This window comes from Monodon monoceros, unplaced genomic scaffold, assembly GCF_005190385.1.
Source record: "Monodon monoceros isolate NGI ecotype Baffin Bay Population unplaced genomic scaffold, NGI_Narwhal_1 Super_Scaffold_21, whole genome shotgun sequence".
In the NCBI taxonomy this organism is placed as follows: Eukaryota; Metazoa; Chordata; class Mammalia; order Artiodactyla; family Monodontidae; genus Monodon; species Monodon monoceros.
In genome coordinates, this window is record NW_021703778.1 from 165,173,734 (window position 1) to 165,188,397 (window position 14,664).

Below are 14,664 nucleotides of genomic sequence, written 5' to 3' on the forward strand. Positions count from 1 at the left end.
ACCAGGGTGCGTTTAGTGCTGGCTTTGCCCCTTCCTAGCCATGTGGACTTGGGTGAGTTTTTTAACTCTTCAGAGTCTCAGCCCCACTCTGAAGGCTGGAAATGCAATTACTCTGGCAGAGGGCTGCTGTAAGCACTGAATGGGACGATGCACGTAACGGTTTCAGGTTGGTAAGTAGCAAAGCTGTTGTTATTGGAGCTCCAGCCTCAATGGGTGGCAGGAGGGCCAAATGACAAATTGCAAGTCACGCGCCTAGGACCCATGAGTCTCCGTCTCCTCTCTCTGAGTGGTCCCCTCAGCCTGGTCTGTGGAGGCATGGGGCAGAGTGGATGCGGGCCCAGCTATGTCTCCCCAGGGCCTGGGACCTGTGTATCCTTAGCACGTACAAGCAGGTGGCTGGAGTCCTTTAGTTTGGACTTGTAGAGCATCCACCGGTAGCGCAGATCCTCCAGCTTATCTGAGGACCCCCTTGCTGGCCTGAGACGAAGGAGGTTTTCAAAGAGATGCTGACCTTCTGGTACCCGAGCCTCCAGCTCCTAGAGGGAGAAAGACAGGGTCACGTGTGCCTTCCAAATGGCCAAGGAGGTCCCACCTGGTTGGTCCGGAGGAGCCATTCAGATTTCACTTAAGAGGCAGCCCACAGAATAAGGCCCTGCGTGATAAACTCGGGAGGTTGAATTCTACACTGAAATGTTTTCACTGGGGGAAGACAAGGTCATATTTAGGATTCTGAATGGTCACTCTGGCTACAGAATGAGCCATTACTGAGATGCGGACCCAACAGGAAGGAGGGAGGCCAGCTTGGAGGCTATTGTCATAGTCAAGGTCAAAAATGATAAACGCCTAGATTAAGACAGTGGTAGTGAGGAAACAAACGACAAAAACCCAGGGGGTGGAATCAAGAAGGGCTTGGCGACTAACTCGATGTGGGAGAAGGAGAAAGATTTGCGGTAGATGGATTATCCCTCCAGCCCCCTGCCACATCCACGCCTTTTGCAAGATGACTTTGCAACATTTCCCATCAAGAGGTGGTCTATTTTCTCTCCCCTTGAATCTGAGCCGGCCTCGTGACTTTCTTTGTCCAACAGAATGCAGGGGAAACGATGTGCCAGTTTCTAGCCTAGGCCTGAAAAGGCCCTGCATGCCCCCACTCGCTCTCTCAGACCCTGCCTCTGTTCTGGGAAGCCCAGGCTTCCCTGCAGGAGGATAAGAGATGTGTGGTGCACCTCGTGCTCATCTCGAATAGCCCACCAAGCTCCAGAGGACAGCCACCCTGCTGGTCTACAAATAAGGGCACCCAGCCAAGATCAGAAGCAGTGCCCAGCTGACCTCAGTCAGTCTGAATTGCCAAACTTCAGAATCATGAATTAAATAAACAGTTGCTCTCTTAAGCTACAAACTGTTGGAATGGCTTGTTCCATAGCAAGAGTTAACCGATAAAAGAATTGTGATTAGTGGTGATATTTTCCAAGTTGGGGACTACAGCAGTAGGCGGAATGAAGAGATGAATGAATGGATGGTTCTTCTAAAATATTTGAAGCAAAAAAGTTTTCTTCTTCTTTTTTTTTTTACAAATTTATCTATGTATTTTTGGCTGCGTTGGGTCTTCATCGCTGCACGCGGGTTTCTCATTGCGGTGGCTTCTCTTGTCGCGGAGCACGGGCTCTAGGCGCGTGGGCTTCAATAGTTGTGGCTGTGGGCTCTAGAGCGCAGGCTCAGTAGTTGTGGCACACGGGCTTAGTTGCTCCGCGGCCTGGGATCGAACCCTTGTCCCCTGCATTGGCAGGAGGATTCTTAACCACTGCGCCACCAGGGAAGCCCTGAGGCAAAAAAGTTTTAAAAACTATTATTTATACACAAGCCAGAACAGCTCAAGGGCTATGTATGTGCTCCTGTTTTTAGAACTCCCTGGCGACAAGCACACCTCTAGGGGCAAATCCTTCGGAGACAAGGCCTTTCCTTGGGAACAAACCTGCAGTTTTGTTTCTCTGGTCCTCAGGTCCTTGGCGGTGGCAGTTCTCATGCCGATGATTCTAACCAACTTGGAATTATCCACCTGCAACCAGTGCTCAAAGCTCCTCAGGAGCTGGGAGAAATCTTCACAGCTGTCTTCCTCCTCCTGAAGCACATTTGTCTGCGGGAAGGTACAGCACGACCAACACATCAGCGTTTTTGAAAACAGTCCACTAGCCACATGTCCTGGGGATTCCATCTGAGCAGAGGGGTGGGGCCAAGGATGCCCAAACGGTGATAAGAGACACCTAGGGGTCGGGGGGATGAGGAATGCATCTCTACTCAATGTGGCCATGTTTAGGGGCCAAGGACATTCCTCACTGTCACCTCCCTGGTCTCCTGGAGACAGCCAGCACCATCCCTTACCAGGATGTCTATAACAGTGGTCACCTTCTGCCACTTTTGTCCCCCTCCAGGCTATGCGGCCAGAGTGATCTATCTAAAATGCAAGGCCACTCAGCTGAGCCTCACTTATACACTTTAGTGGCCTCTCACACTCCTTGATGTGGCCTGAGAGCCTCAGATTCTGGCTCTGCCTGGCTCTGCAGACCATGCCACCTGCCCCATCCTCTGAGCTCTCGGCCCCTGGCGCCAGTGCCCTCTCCCTCCGTCTTCCCACACATGGCCTCCTCCGCGTGGGATGCACCCCCTCCACTCCTCTCCTTGACTCCCACTCGGCCGTGAGGATCCCCCGACATTTCCTTTCTCCCAGGAGGGCTTCGCTACCCCAGGTCACATCACTCTGCAACAGGCTGCCATAGCGCCTGGCCCCTCTGCCTCCGAGAAACGCATGTTCCGTAAACCCTTATTCTATTGCCTTGTGGTTCCCATTTCCTTGCTCCTCAAAATGTGCTCCGAGGCCCAGGAGCCTAAGCATCTCCTGGGAGCTTGTAGAAATGCAGAGTGACGGGCCCCAGCCCAGACCTGCTGAATCAGAATCTGTCTTTTAACACGATCTGGTGGCACATGCTCTGTGCTGGATTCTACGTTCTCTGAGGGTTGGAAGTGTCTCTGTTTTATTGACAGCTGTGTCCCAGCTCCAAGCACAGTCCTCAGAACATAGTAACAGTCAGAAGTGCCTTCTGGATGGGGAAGTGAAAGAATGAATGGGAAAACAACTGAATGGACGTGTTGTCTTTGAAGAAAAAGGAATGGATTTCTTTTCAACGTGGTTTCGTTTTTTAAAGCCACTCAAGGGAAGGGATGGATGATACTATGTAGATAGGTTAGTTCTTTTTACAAAATACAGTTTAGGGCACAAAAAATACCCATCTTGTGTGCTTTCCGTTTGCATCTGGGGTCAGCAGGAAGCTTCCAACCCCGACACTCCTCCCTGCAAAGGCAGTAGCCGGGGTTTCTGAGGGTGAGGGCCTGTCTGCCCGAGGGATGGCTGGGACCTTCCCTAGTGGGGACCCCTGGGTCTGGGGTCTCAGAGTTCCTCTGTCCAGTGGCACAGGGAGCTCTTGTGCCACTACCGGGCAGGCTCACCTGAGACGGGACATGGTCCAGTCCTGAGCGGAGCATGTGGCCCCAGGCAGGGAAGGGACTTTGCTGGAGACAGCTTCCCACCATCAATTGACTGGGGATCTGGTCCCTCCCCGGAAGCCCCACTAGACGGACTCACCTGACGGTGGTGTCGGAAAATAAGATCCATGGGGGTGATGAGAAACCCAGTCTTTGGGATGTTGTTGGTGAAAATCAGTTTCTTCCCCGAATCCACTTCCACCCTCTGTAGCTGCCGGTTCCTGACGAGGCTGAGAAGACAAACCAGCCCAGTCAGCGTGGTGATGGGATGGGGACTCCCCGGGTCACAGGAGAAGGAACAGAATCAGGGCACCAGGCTGTGGGAGCCGACTTCCGGTCTTCACAAGCCCACGCCTGTCCTTCGGGTTTGTCAGAACCTCCCCAGGGCACCTGCAGCTCCAGTTTCCTGCTAGAGACTCACGTTACTATCATCAAGGTGCACATACCCATCGATGCAGGTGAGGCCCAGGCCAGGAGGGGCTGGAGGCTAATTCCCAAGCTGAGGCGTTTCCTCGCTCTTAGTGCCTCTACTTAGAATTGCCTGGAGATGCCCGGAGGCAGCTGGCGCCACACCCGGCACCCAGACCCCAGCCATCTGTTCTAGGAGCGCGGCTGAGCTCTCCCTGGCTGGGAAGGGGGCTGTCCGAGACCAGGCGCAGAGCCGGGAGCCCTCTCACCTCAGCAGGCTTCCCCTCAGCAGCCTCAGGGCCCCCCAAGACTCCACCAGCTCCTGAAGCTCCTTCTGGACCACAGCAGCCCCCTCCGGAGAAGACTTCTCCATCACCAGCCGGCCGCGTGCTTCAATCAGGGGCAGCTGGGCCTCCTTTGCAGGGAATTCGTCCAGCAGCTTCTGAAGGACACACACACACACACACACACACACACACACACATACACACAGAGTAAGGTAATGGGGAGGGGGGGTCTCTGCTCCCCAAACCTGCTTTTTTGGGATGCGGGGGACAGAATCTCTCTGTGGGGAGAGCCCTCTTACCTCAACATCGACCTCTCGGGACTGGGCATCCCATGGGCCCGTGTCCACACGGTGGGCCTCCAGCTTCTGCGTGAGCACGGAGATCCACTGTCGCAGCTCCAGAACCTCGTGGCTGAAGGTGCAATGTTCTCGCACGCTCTGCCGGCACGTGTCCACAAGGTCCTGCAGCAGAGCCCCGGGGAACCCAGGCTGAGACCTCACCCTGCAGGACCCTCAGCCCTGCCAGAGCCCCAGGGGAGGATGGCCCCCAGGGCTCCCCATCCAGCCAAGAACATGAGGGGTTGGTCTTCTCTTCTGCACAGCGCAAGGAATTTACCCCAGAAAGACCAACTCTGGTTTTAAGTGCCTATATGCCTGTCCTACTTTTATGGAAAGTACCAGGTCTGGGTGAGGGTGCGGGCAATGGGAGCTCGCGTCCGTCACGGGTTTGGGCGTAAACTGGTACAACCACTTGGGAAGACCATAGGTCTGTATCTACTAAAACCCAACACAGGCATCCCTATGACCCAACCGTTTCATTCCTGCATGTAACCCATCAGATGTGAACATATCTTCACCAAAAGGCACGTGTGTGCTGTTACTTGTGAGAGCCCCAGACTGGAAACTACCCAAGTGCCTGTCAATGGTAGATGGATAAATGCATTGAGGTACATTCACAGGATGGAATATGTCACCTCCGCCGCAGCCAGAATGGACAATCTACACAGCAATCTAGTGTAACATTATGGATGGATTTACAGCCATCACGTGGAGACCTAGAAGCCAGAAACAAAATGAAATATGCTGTCTTCATTTGAAGTAACGTATAAAATCAGGCAAACCCAGTCGATGCCATGCCAAGTCGAAGGTCAGGGTTACTTGCAGGTGTCAGGCAGCAACTGGAGGGGGCACGAGGACAGGTATTGTTCTGTGTTGTGATCTGGGTGCTGGTAACGCAGATTTTTTTGTTTTTACAAATGCATTAAGCGGCATAATTAGATGTTCACTTTTCTGTATATGATTATACTTTGATAAAAAGTCTTTCAAATGGTCTTGCTTTGTTTCCCCTCCCGTGAGTCAATCATGGCTCAGCTCTCTGGGACCTTGTTCATCTCTGTCTCCACAAAAGGTGGGTGCTGTATCCAGCAGAGTAACCATTCTCTGTCCTCCTGGTCACCCAGCCTGAGACCCTCGAAGGCCCTCCCTCTCAGCCAACCACAGGCCAGTCAGACCCCAGGGTCTGTGGTCCCCTCTCTTGCTGTGATTCTCAGTTTAGGTCCTTGTGATTCTTTGCTGGGCCACCGTAGGGCCTGCCTTCCTGCATTCCAGACACTGGCTGACACCACTGGCTGCCACTAGAAGCTGGGGACTTCCCTGCACTGTCACTACCACCGTCTCCTCCTGTCCCCTGTGCACCAACATCAGACGCAATGCCTTACGCAATGGGGTATGTGCCCCCCAGGGGGACAGGAAGATCTACTGGGCTACGGGGGAAGGACTTACTAGAACTTACTAGACTTAAAAAGCACCGAGCACCAAAATAATAAAAGAAGGGCAATACTTCTTTGAAGAAGCATTTAAACAATAAAGAAGTATGAGAGAAATGGAATATCACCATTTTGCAAGCCTTGCGATGCTCAGCTAATACTTCTTCTAATTATTATAACAATCCATTAGCTCATCGTTTGGATGTAGGCGTGAAAGCTGATGTCTGCTGCTTCTGTGGGCTCTGCGGGCCCCTGAAGAGCAAGCACAGTGATTCCTACCTATTTCTCTACTTTCCTGGCCCCAACCTCGAGACCACACGCTTTTAATTTATTAAATGGAATTAAATGCATTCATCCAGACCTTATGCCTCGATTAAGACCAACAATGCAGAGCTACCCCACACCTCGCGAGGTCTTCTCATGTCCTACTGATGTCCACAGAGATGAAAAAGCTGTTTATCGTGACCCGAGCTTAGGGTCTTACTCCAGTACTCTCATCACTAGAGGGATTTGTAGCAGTTGAGTAGAGCGGGTGCGGCCTGACCACCTCCGATGTCTTTGGTATAGCCTTCTTGGAGCACCTACTTCATCAAAAGGCATTATTTTATTTTATTTTATTTTTCTAAAAGGTTATTTTATGACATAGGCTTTTTTTTCTCTTTTAATGTATTTATTTATTTTTGGCTGCGTTGGGTCTTCGTTGTTGTGCACAGGCTTTCTCTAGTTGCAGCGAGCGGGGGCTACTCTTTGTTGCGGTGCGCGGGCTTCTCACTGCGGTGGCTTCTCTTATGGTGGAGCACAGGCTCTAGGCGCATGGGCTTCAGTGGTTGCAGCACGTGGGCTCAGTAGTTGTGGCTCACGGGCTCTAGAGCGCAGGGTCAGTAGTTGTGGTGCATGGGCTTAGTTGCTCCGCGGCATGTGGGATCATCCCGGACCAGGGCTCAAATCCATGTCCCCTGCATTGGCAGGTGGATTCTTAACCACTGCGCCACCAGTGGTTTATTTAAAAATAAATTTTATCTATTTTATAAATTGAAGTATAGTTGATATAAAACGTTTCAGGTGTACAGCAAAGTGATTCAGTTATATGTACATATATATGTATATATATATATATATATATTCTTTTTCAGATTCTTTTCCATTATAGGTTATTATAAGGCATTATTTTATTATAATTACTCTCCTTTTATTTCCCTTTTTCATAATAGAAAAAGCGTTGTATTAAATTTTAAAATTGTGCAGGTAACACTATGATTCAGGGTTGCAAAGAAGATGTCAGGAATATTTGTTATTAACATAGGACATGCAGGGTCCGGAAGGGTGGAAAACCCTGCCTTAGACTAGCGTTCTTGAGCTGTGGCTGCCTGACAGCTGGCTTTGCACGCCGGGGGCACTTGTTACAAATGCAGACCCAGGACGCCATTTAAATCAGTGTCAGGGTGGGGCTGGAGCCTGCATTTCAACTTGTCCTCAGGCCAGTCTTGAAGGAGCCATCCCACTACCCACACCTACTGGCCGTCCCACCACCAAAGGGGCATCGATCCTGCGTGGACCCCAGCAAGATCCAGGTGGCCACTAGAGGGCACTGCATACGGAGCTTACAGCCACCAGGACCCACCTTTCAACCTGGCGTTACCGCCGCTAACGACGGGGACTGCTGCGTGTGTGCAGCCTGGTCCGTGCTTTGGCCTCCTGGCACATGTGGAATGGTATGCTTAACTTGTTGCTGACTCCGTTGTCCATCTACCCACCAGAACTTAAACCCAGGAGAGCAGGGGCCTTGGCTGTCCTGCTCGTGCTGCCTCAATCCTTAGAGCCCAGAACACTGCCTGGCATACAGGAGGTGCTCAGTAATTGAGGTGCTCCTGAATGAATGAGGAAGGGAAGAAAGGAAGGGAGAAAGAAAAAGAAGGGTTGGAAGGAACGAAGGAAGAAAAGAGGGAGAAAGTCCCCAGGAGTGTCGGATGTCTCTGTCACAGCACAGACCCTCCGCTGGCCCCTTACCTCCAGAGACCTGTGCAGGGTCTGGTGGTCAGAGGAGAGCTGGTCCATTCTGTGCTGGTGGTGGGAGTTCCCCTGGACGAGAGGCCTCATGGCCTCCATCTGCACCCCCAGGTCCAGCCCCTCCTCCTGTAGCCCCTGCAGGAGAGGAAGGAATGAGTAGAGCACGCTTTCCGCTTCTCCTTGTGGAAGCTGATCAGGGTGGGGGCTCCGAGTGGGAGAGACTGGGAGGGTCCCGGGACCGTGGGACTCCCCCTCTCCATCCACTGCACCATATGGCTGTCTGATGGGCCCATCCTCAGGACTGGTGAGAATTTTAAAAATGAGATGAAAACATTCTGAGACACCATGAAAATAAACTGCTAAAGACCAGAAGGCATCTCTGGAAGACAAACTCACGTCTGGACTTATACTTGATGACCACCTCTTAATATGAAAAATCACATCTCAGCTTTAGTTTTAAAGCCCCAAATGCATCATTTTTAATACCTTCCAAAGAACATTCCCAGTTATGTATGAGCTGTGCCTGGGTTTTAAAAAGATAATTGTTGTTTCACATGCATTTTAAAAACCGGCAAGCTCCTCATGTAGCCAACAATTATTCATGATCAACCTACGTACAGTCCAGTGTGTTTTCAAACATTTATTCTTAATCCCCAAATCATTTATTTAACTGAAGGCCTCTGGACTCATTAGGAACACTTAGTGAAGCAACTTTAAAAGTAAATATTCACGTTAGACTTTGGAACCATGGAGTAAGCAAAAGGACAGCCTATCATTTTGTTAGACTCAAGAATCAGCCATTTGGAGGTGCTTAAGGCCTTGCTGAGGCCAGGAACCATCAGGTATATCAGCAGCGATTCATCTGAGATGAAAGGTCAGTTCTCAAGGGAGGGTCTAAAAATCTGGCTCGGGCTGGCCGCTGCTTTGCTGGTTACTGTTACTGCAGGGGGCTGCTTCTAGGCACAGCTGAGTATCTGCGTAGAGGTGACTCAGGCCCGACAGACCTCTTACCTGCAACCTCGAAAGCTGGGCCTGTTTCCCAGGAAGGTCCCGCTGAAGCCCATTCTCAGCGTGGACCCTGATTTGGAGGTCTGAGAGCCTTCTCTGCAGGGGATCAAAAGCAGCTCCGAAATCTTTGTGTTGAGCGAGTGAGCTCTGCGGAGGCAGAACAGGCAGCACACAAATCAGCTTTCTTCTCAGGCTCCCTGTGGTACAACCTGACACTCACAGACTAGCTGCTCTATCTCCAGCCTCCTCCTGGCTGGCTCGTACTCACTCAGGTGCCGCCCCCTCCAGGAAGCCTTCCTGGAGCCCTTGAGGGTGTTTGACTCCCCTCCTTGAGGACCGTAGTAGTGTCCTCACCTAACAGTTGTTCTGCCTCTAGAACAGGGGCTGGCAAACTACATCTCCTACCACACACCCCAAGTCCCAGCAGGGGCCTGTGTTTGTAAATAAAGTTTTATTGGAACACAGCCACACCCATTCATTTACAGCTGCTTTCATGCTACAGCGGCAGAGTTGAGAAGCTGCAACGGAGACCACTTGCCCTGCGAACCCTCAGATGTTTGCTAAATGTTTGCTCCGTGGATTAGATCAGACCAGGGATGTGATGCTCTTAGCAGGTGCCAGGCCCCTGGTCAGTGCCCCAGAGACCACCTCTTTCATCATCATCATTATTAGATGCTCAGCAAACATTTGTTACCTAAAAGAAACTGGCCACAGCATCCCATGTTACGTCTTTGATTTCGTGTGGCCGTTTAGAAGTGGCCCTAATAATACTAGCTCCCAGCTCTCCAGTGGTTTAAAGTTTACAAGTGTTTTTCTCTGCGTCTTCTTATCTGACAGTCCCCAGCTCTTTGCAGAAAACAGTTCGACTTGATCAGTGAAGAAGGGAATTTGGGGGCAGAGGTGGGAGGCCGACAGGTGAGAAGGATCGCGCCATAATCCTACCCAGATGATAGATGAGGGGCCTGAGGTCGTGGGGGACAAAGCGATATGTCCAGGGCCACGTGGTGGCCAGTGGCAGAGCTGGGGTCAGGATGCAGGGCTGCCCTTCCTGGAGGGCCGGGTCGACGGCTGAGGGCCGCCAGCGGGGCTCACCTGCAGTTTGCTCTTTCTCTGCAGAAGCCGGTTGTGCAGTAAGTCTCTGTCCCTCACGGAAGTTGCCACCTGCTCCAGCAGGGCCGTGGCTCTCTCCTGGCCAAAGATGCCGCCCAGCAGGTCTTTCTTCAGCTGCAGCATCGTCAGCTCCTCCTTCAGGCGGGAGCTTTCCGCCAGGGCCGCCTAGGGGAGACAGGGCCTCCGTGAGCCGCAGGGCAGGATGAGGCTGGAGATGGGGCCAGGAGCGCACCTGTTCTGGCTGTGCCTGCTCAGGAGGCTGGGCCTTGGTGCTGGTTTCCAAGGAAGCGGCAAACGTAAGGAGAAACGGGCGGGCAGGAGGGCGGTAGGAGGCCCTGAATGTCAGGGTCAATCTGACTCCTCTCTCACCTCCACATCCATCTTATTACCAAAGCCTGAGCAAGAATTCTACCTCCTACGTGTTCCGGAAATCCGTCCCCTCTCCATCCACCACCACTGACTGTGCTCACCTGAACCCCAGAAGCTCCTGACCGCCTGCTGCCTCCCAGCCGCCCCCCGAAATCGACCGTCCACACTGCAGCCGAACCCCAAACTAACCAGTCTGATCCTCTACTCAGTGATCCTCTATCACCGACAGCAGTGGGCCATCCCCCAGTTGGTGTATGGGACATTTCGAAGGGGCTAAGGGCCTATGGGATCATGATCAGAGGAAATTCTGGAAGGCTTCCCAGAGGAGGTGGCACCTGAGTGAAGTCGTGATGTGTAGGAGCTCACCGGGCAGAGTGGGGAGGAAAAGGGGACTCAGAAGCCCTGTGTAATGGGCAGCTGGCTCCTAAGCAGGCAGCCTGAACTCTGCACAGCCCAGGCCCCACCTCCTCCAGGAAGCCTGCCCTGACCACATTCCCAGCCTACATGCACTCTTCCTGCCCCCAAAGCCTTGTTCCCCGCTTCAGGCTCCTGCTGATCAACAAGCTGTTGGGGACAAATACCTCTTGCTTCTCTGAGGGCACAGGGGCCCTGGAGGCCAGGGGTTTGGTCTTCAGCTGGCCAGAGTCCTTCCATTTGATATCTGATGATGTTACAGAGATGCTGAGCTGGGCATGGGGCTGGGAGAGGGAGAACTAAGATCCCAGCCCAGATGTGTGGTTTGCAATTAGCTACACAGAGGTCAAGCCTCTAGCTGTAGGGAGTCACCTTCACCCCCTTTTCACCAGACTCAGACACAATATCATGAGGGTTAAGACTTCAGGCTGGGGAGTTGCAGTCATGAGTTTGGATTCCATACTAACTGGGAGAACTTGGGCAATTCCAAGCCTCGGTTTTCTCATCGGTAAATTAGGGGTAGTCTCACCCTAGGTCACGGGGCTGCCGTGAGGCTTAACTGCCTAGAAAGCGTTTAACATACTGCAGGACCCACAGCGAACACACCATAAAAGACAGATCTTCTCAGCCATTATTATTTAACCAACTGTTATGTGCTGAATTGTATCCTTCAAAAAAGATATGGTGGAAAAAAAAAAAACAGAAGACTCATGGGGAGAAGATGGCCACGTGATGACAGACACGGAGATCAGAGTGATGGACCTACAAGCCAGTGAACACCAGCGACTGCCAGCAAATACCAGAAGCTAGAAGAGGTAAAGGAGGATTCTCCCCTAGAGCCACTGGGAAGAGCAAGGCCCTCCTGACACCTTGACTTTGGACTTGCAGCTTCCAGAACTTTGAGAGAATGAACTTCTGTTGTTTTAAGCCACCAGTTTTTGGTGCTTTGTTGCAGCAGCCCCAGGGAACTAATACACCAGCCACGCCCAGGTTTTGGCTGGAGCTTTGCAGATCCACAGGCTGCTCTGAGGCTAGATGCAGGAGCTGAGTCAAGAAAAGAGAGAGCTGGCAGCTTGAGCCCTGGTCTGTGAAATCCATCCCGCCCAGGTGCGCCGGTGGGAGTGATGAAAGACATACTCCCAGCCAGCAAACAGCGTCCAAACGTGAATAAACCAAAGTCCTGGCCCCAAGTGTTCCAACCCACTGCTCCGTGAGATTCCCACACTGGGAGTCCTGGGTCATACTCTAGAAAGACAGGACCTCTCTCCTGCTTCAAGGAGGTCCCGGTTTGCTTTCTGCCTTAGTGGGAAGGACAGGATGAAATATAGTTGTGACGCAGTGGGGAAAGTTAGACAGGTCTGGGTCAAAGCCAGCCCTGTCACTTAATGGCTGTGTCACATCGAGCAAGTGGCTTCCCCTCTGGGACATTTGTTTTTCTCAACAGTCAAATGATAATAAGTGTTCTGAATGCCTCGCAAACCTATTTTCAGGAGCCAGAGTGAAGACATGGATAAGAACATTAGACAAGAGTCTAGAACCCACCATTCTGCCCCCAGCTCTGCTCTCTTGAGCAGCCTGACCTTGAACAAGCTCCCTAACTTCTCCCTGGCCCCAGTCCCTCATCAGTAAAATGAGGAGAATGGTAGAAATGGAAACAAAAATCCATGTACATAGATAATCAAAATATGCTGTTTATGGCAGTGAAAATTGGAAAGAACCTAAACAATCTAAGTGCAGAAACTTTAAAAAAAAAAAATGACATGCCCCCAAGGGGAATATTCTGCAGCCATTTCAAGTGACGGCTTTACTGAACCATTTTAAAGGCCGCTGAGAAGAAGTTCATATGTGTCAACTGAAAGTATCTGAATATACAACCATACAGCATGAGCTCAAATACACAGTGAGGATGCACACTTGCAGTGGTGGCACCCACCTTGGGGCCATGAAGGCAGACGTGGTTTAGAGCTGGAAAGAGCTTGGGTCCTGGAAGATACTGCTGAGCTATCAAGCCAGCTCTGGGACGACCTGAAAGTCTCCGTGTTTGTTTGTTTGTTTAATTATTTAATTTTTTGGGCCGCGTTGGGTCTTCGTTGCTGCTCGCGGGCTTTCTCTAGTTGAGGTGAGCGGGGGCTACTCTTCGTTGCGGTGCACGGGTTTCTCATTGCGGTGGCCTCTCTTGTTGCAGAGCACGGGCTCTAGGCGCATGGGCTCAGTAGTTGTGGCTCGCGGGCTCTAGAGCGCAGGCTCAGTAGTTGTGGCGCACGGGCTTAGTTGCTCTGTGGCATGTGGGATCTTCCCGGAGCGGGGCTCTAACCCATGTCCCCTGCGTTGGCAGGCGGATTCTTAACCACTGCACCACCAGGGAAGTCCCGTCTCTGTGTTTTAAGCCACCACTGATCAGGTTTCCTGTCACTTGTCACATGCAGTCCAACTGACACACAATAAAGGTAATGGCCTGACACCCTGCTGTTTCTCAGCACTGCTCAGGCTTCCACCTGAGGACTGCCTGCAGCAGGGTCCTAAAGAGAAGGGCTGAGCGCAGATCCGTGCAGAGTCCTGGAGCCACACCAGGCACCAGGCTTCACCTCCTTCCCAAGAACTGACGGTGACTTTTGTCGCTGATAACTTCAAGTGTTGACATTTCCTGTGCACTTAGAACTCACCAGACAGGGTACAGTGGGCTCCACCCAGACATCTGGAGGACCCAGAGACACGCCTGTCCCTGCGGGGTCGGCTGAAATGCTAAGCTTGGCTGGTGGCCTCCCCCAGCTGCACCCATCAGCCCTCCCGACAGAGCCATGCGGACCTCAATCTGCGGCAGGAAGGTGTGGATGGAGGGCGGGTCCGGCAGGCTGGCGGTGACGTCCACGATCCTCTGGGCCAGAGCCCTCCACAGCTGCAGCTCCTGCAGGGGCCGCTGGAAATGCCGCCACAGGTCCACGCCCGCGGCATTACGCAGTCTGCTGCTCTTGGCTTTCATGCTGTGAGCACCGTGGAGGGGGAACCGAGAGAGGAGAGAGCGGGTCAGTATAGGAGCAAGGCCGCTGCCCAGAACCCAGAGCGCCCGGCTTGTGCTGCTTCCAGGGCGGGCACTCTCCTCTCCTACGGACTACTGGGCTGTCCACGGGACCCTGAGGCCTATGGTGTCCAGATAAAAGGGCACTGGAGGTAAGCCAGTCCTCAAATAGACTTGCATGCCAGCTTCTGGACCAGAGAAAGAGTCAAGCCTGGAAGAGGAATTATGGGGCCCCCAGGCTGGCACCGCCTGCCCCCAGGCACCTCGCGGAAGCAAAACAGAATACTTTCTTGAGTAGGATGCCATTACTTGAGGCCCAAATAATTTCTACAAATAATTTTTCCAATATACTGTCCATTGTATAGCACAGGGAACTATATTCCATAACTTGTAATAACCTATAATGGAAAAGAATCTGAAAAAGAAACGATATATATGTATAACTGCATCACTTCGCTATACACCTGAAACGAACAAAACGTTGTAAATCAACTACATTTCCAAAAAAAATACATATATATATGTACAGATATAATGTCTAGCACCCAGTCATAGATAACCAGCACCTACCACCTCCACAGGAACAACGAAGGGGAGGGAGACCTCGGCCACCCTCTCCCACGGCCCACTTTATGCACAGGAGATTCAGTCTCACCACCACCCCAGCATCTTGTGGAGGATCCAGGCCCTTGTTCTGGGTGTACACATGTAGGGCCTGTGCACACCGTGGGGTGAGAGTCACC

The 14,664-nt window shown here is 52.0% G+C and overlaps 1 protein-coding gene across 8 annotated transcripts in view; it reads right to left on the reverse strand.

Annotated features, from left to right (window-relative positions):
* Nucleotides 1-14,664, reverse strand: part of SYNE3 (spectrin repeat containing nuclear envelope family member 3) — a 96,282-nt gene that overhangs the window by 17,332 nt on the left and 64,286 nt on the right. For 7 of the 8 annotated variants that reach the window (XM_029239591.1, XM_029239596.1, XM_029239597.1 and 4 more), the window contains 9 exons: nt 13,712-13,886; nt 10,105-10,287; nt 9,016-9,159; nt 8,005-8,139; nt 4,532-4,693; nt 4,215-4,387; nt 3,638-3,767; nt 1,973-2,134; nt 387-536 (listed from right to left, as the gene is read on the reverse strand). In XM_029239591.1, the coding sequence (XP_029095424.1) occupies nt 387-536; nt 1,973-2,134; nt 3,638-3,767; nt 4,215-4,387; nt 4,532-4,693; nt 8,005-8,139; nt 9,016-9,159; nt 10,105-10,287; nt 13,712-13,886 (1,414 nt within the window). The remainder of the gene's footprint in view (nt 1-386; nt 537-1,972; nt 2,135-3,637; nt 3,768-4,214; nt 4,388-4,531; nt 4,694-8,004; nt 8,140-9,015; nt 9,160-10,104; nt 10,288-13,711; nt 13,887-14,664) is intronic. The other variant, XM_029239590.1, reaches the window with a different exon arrangement.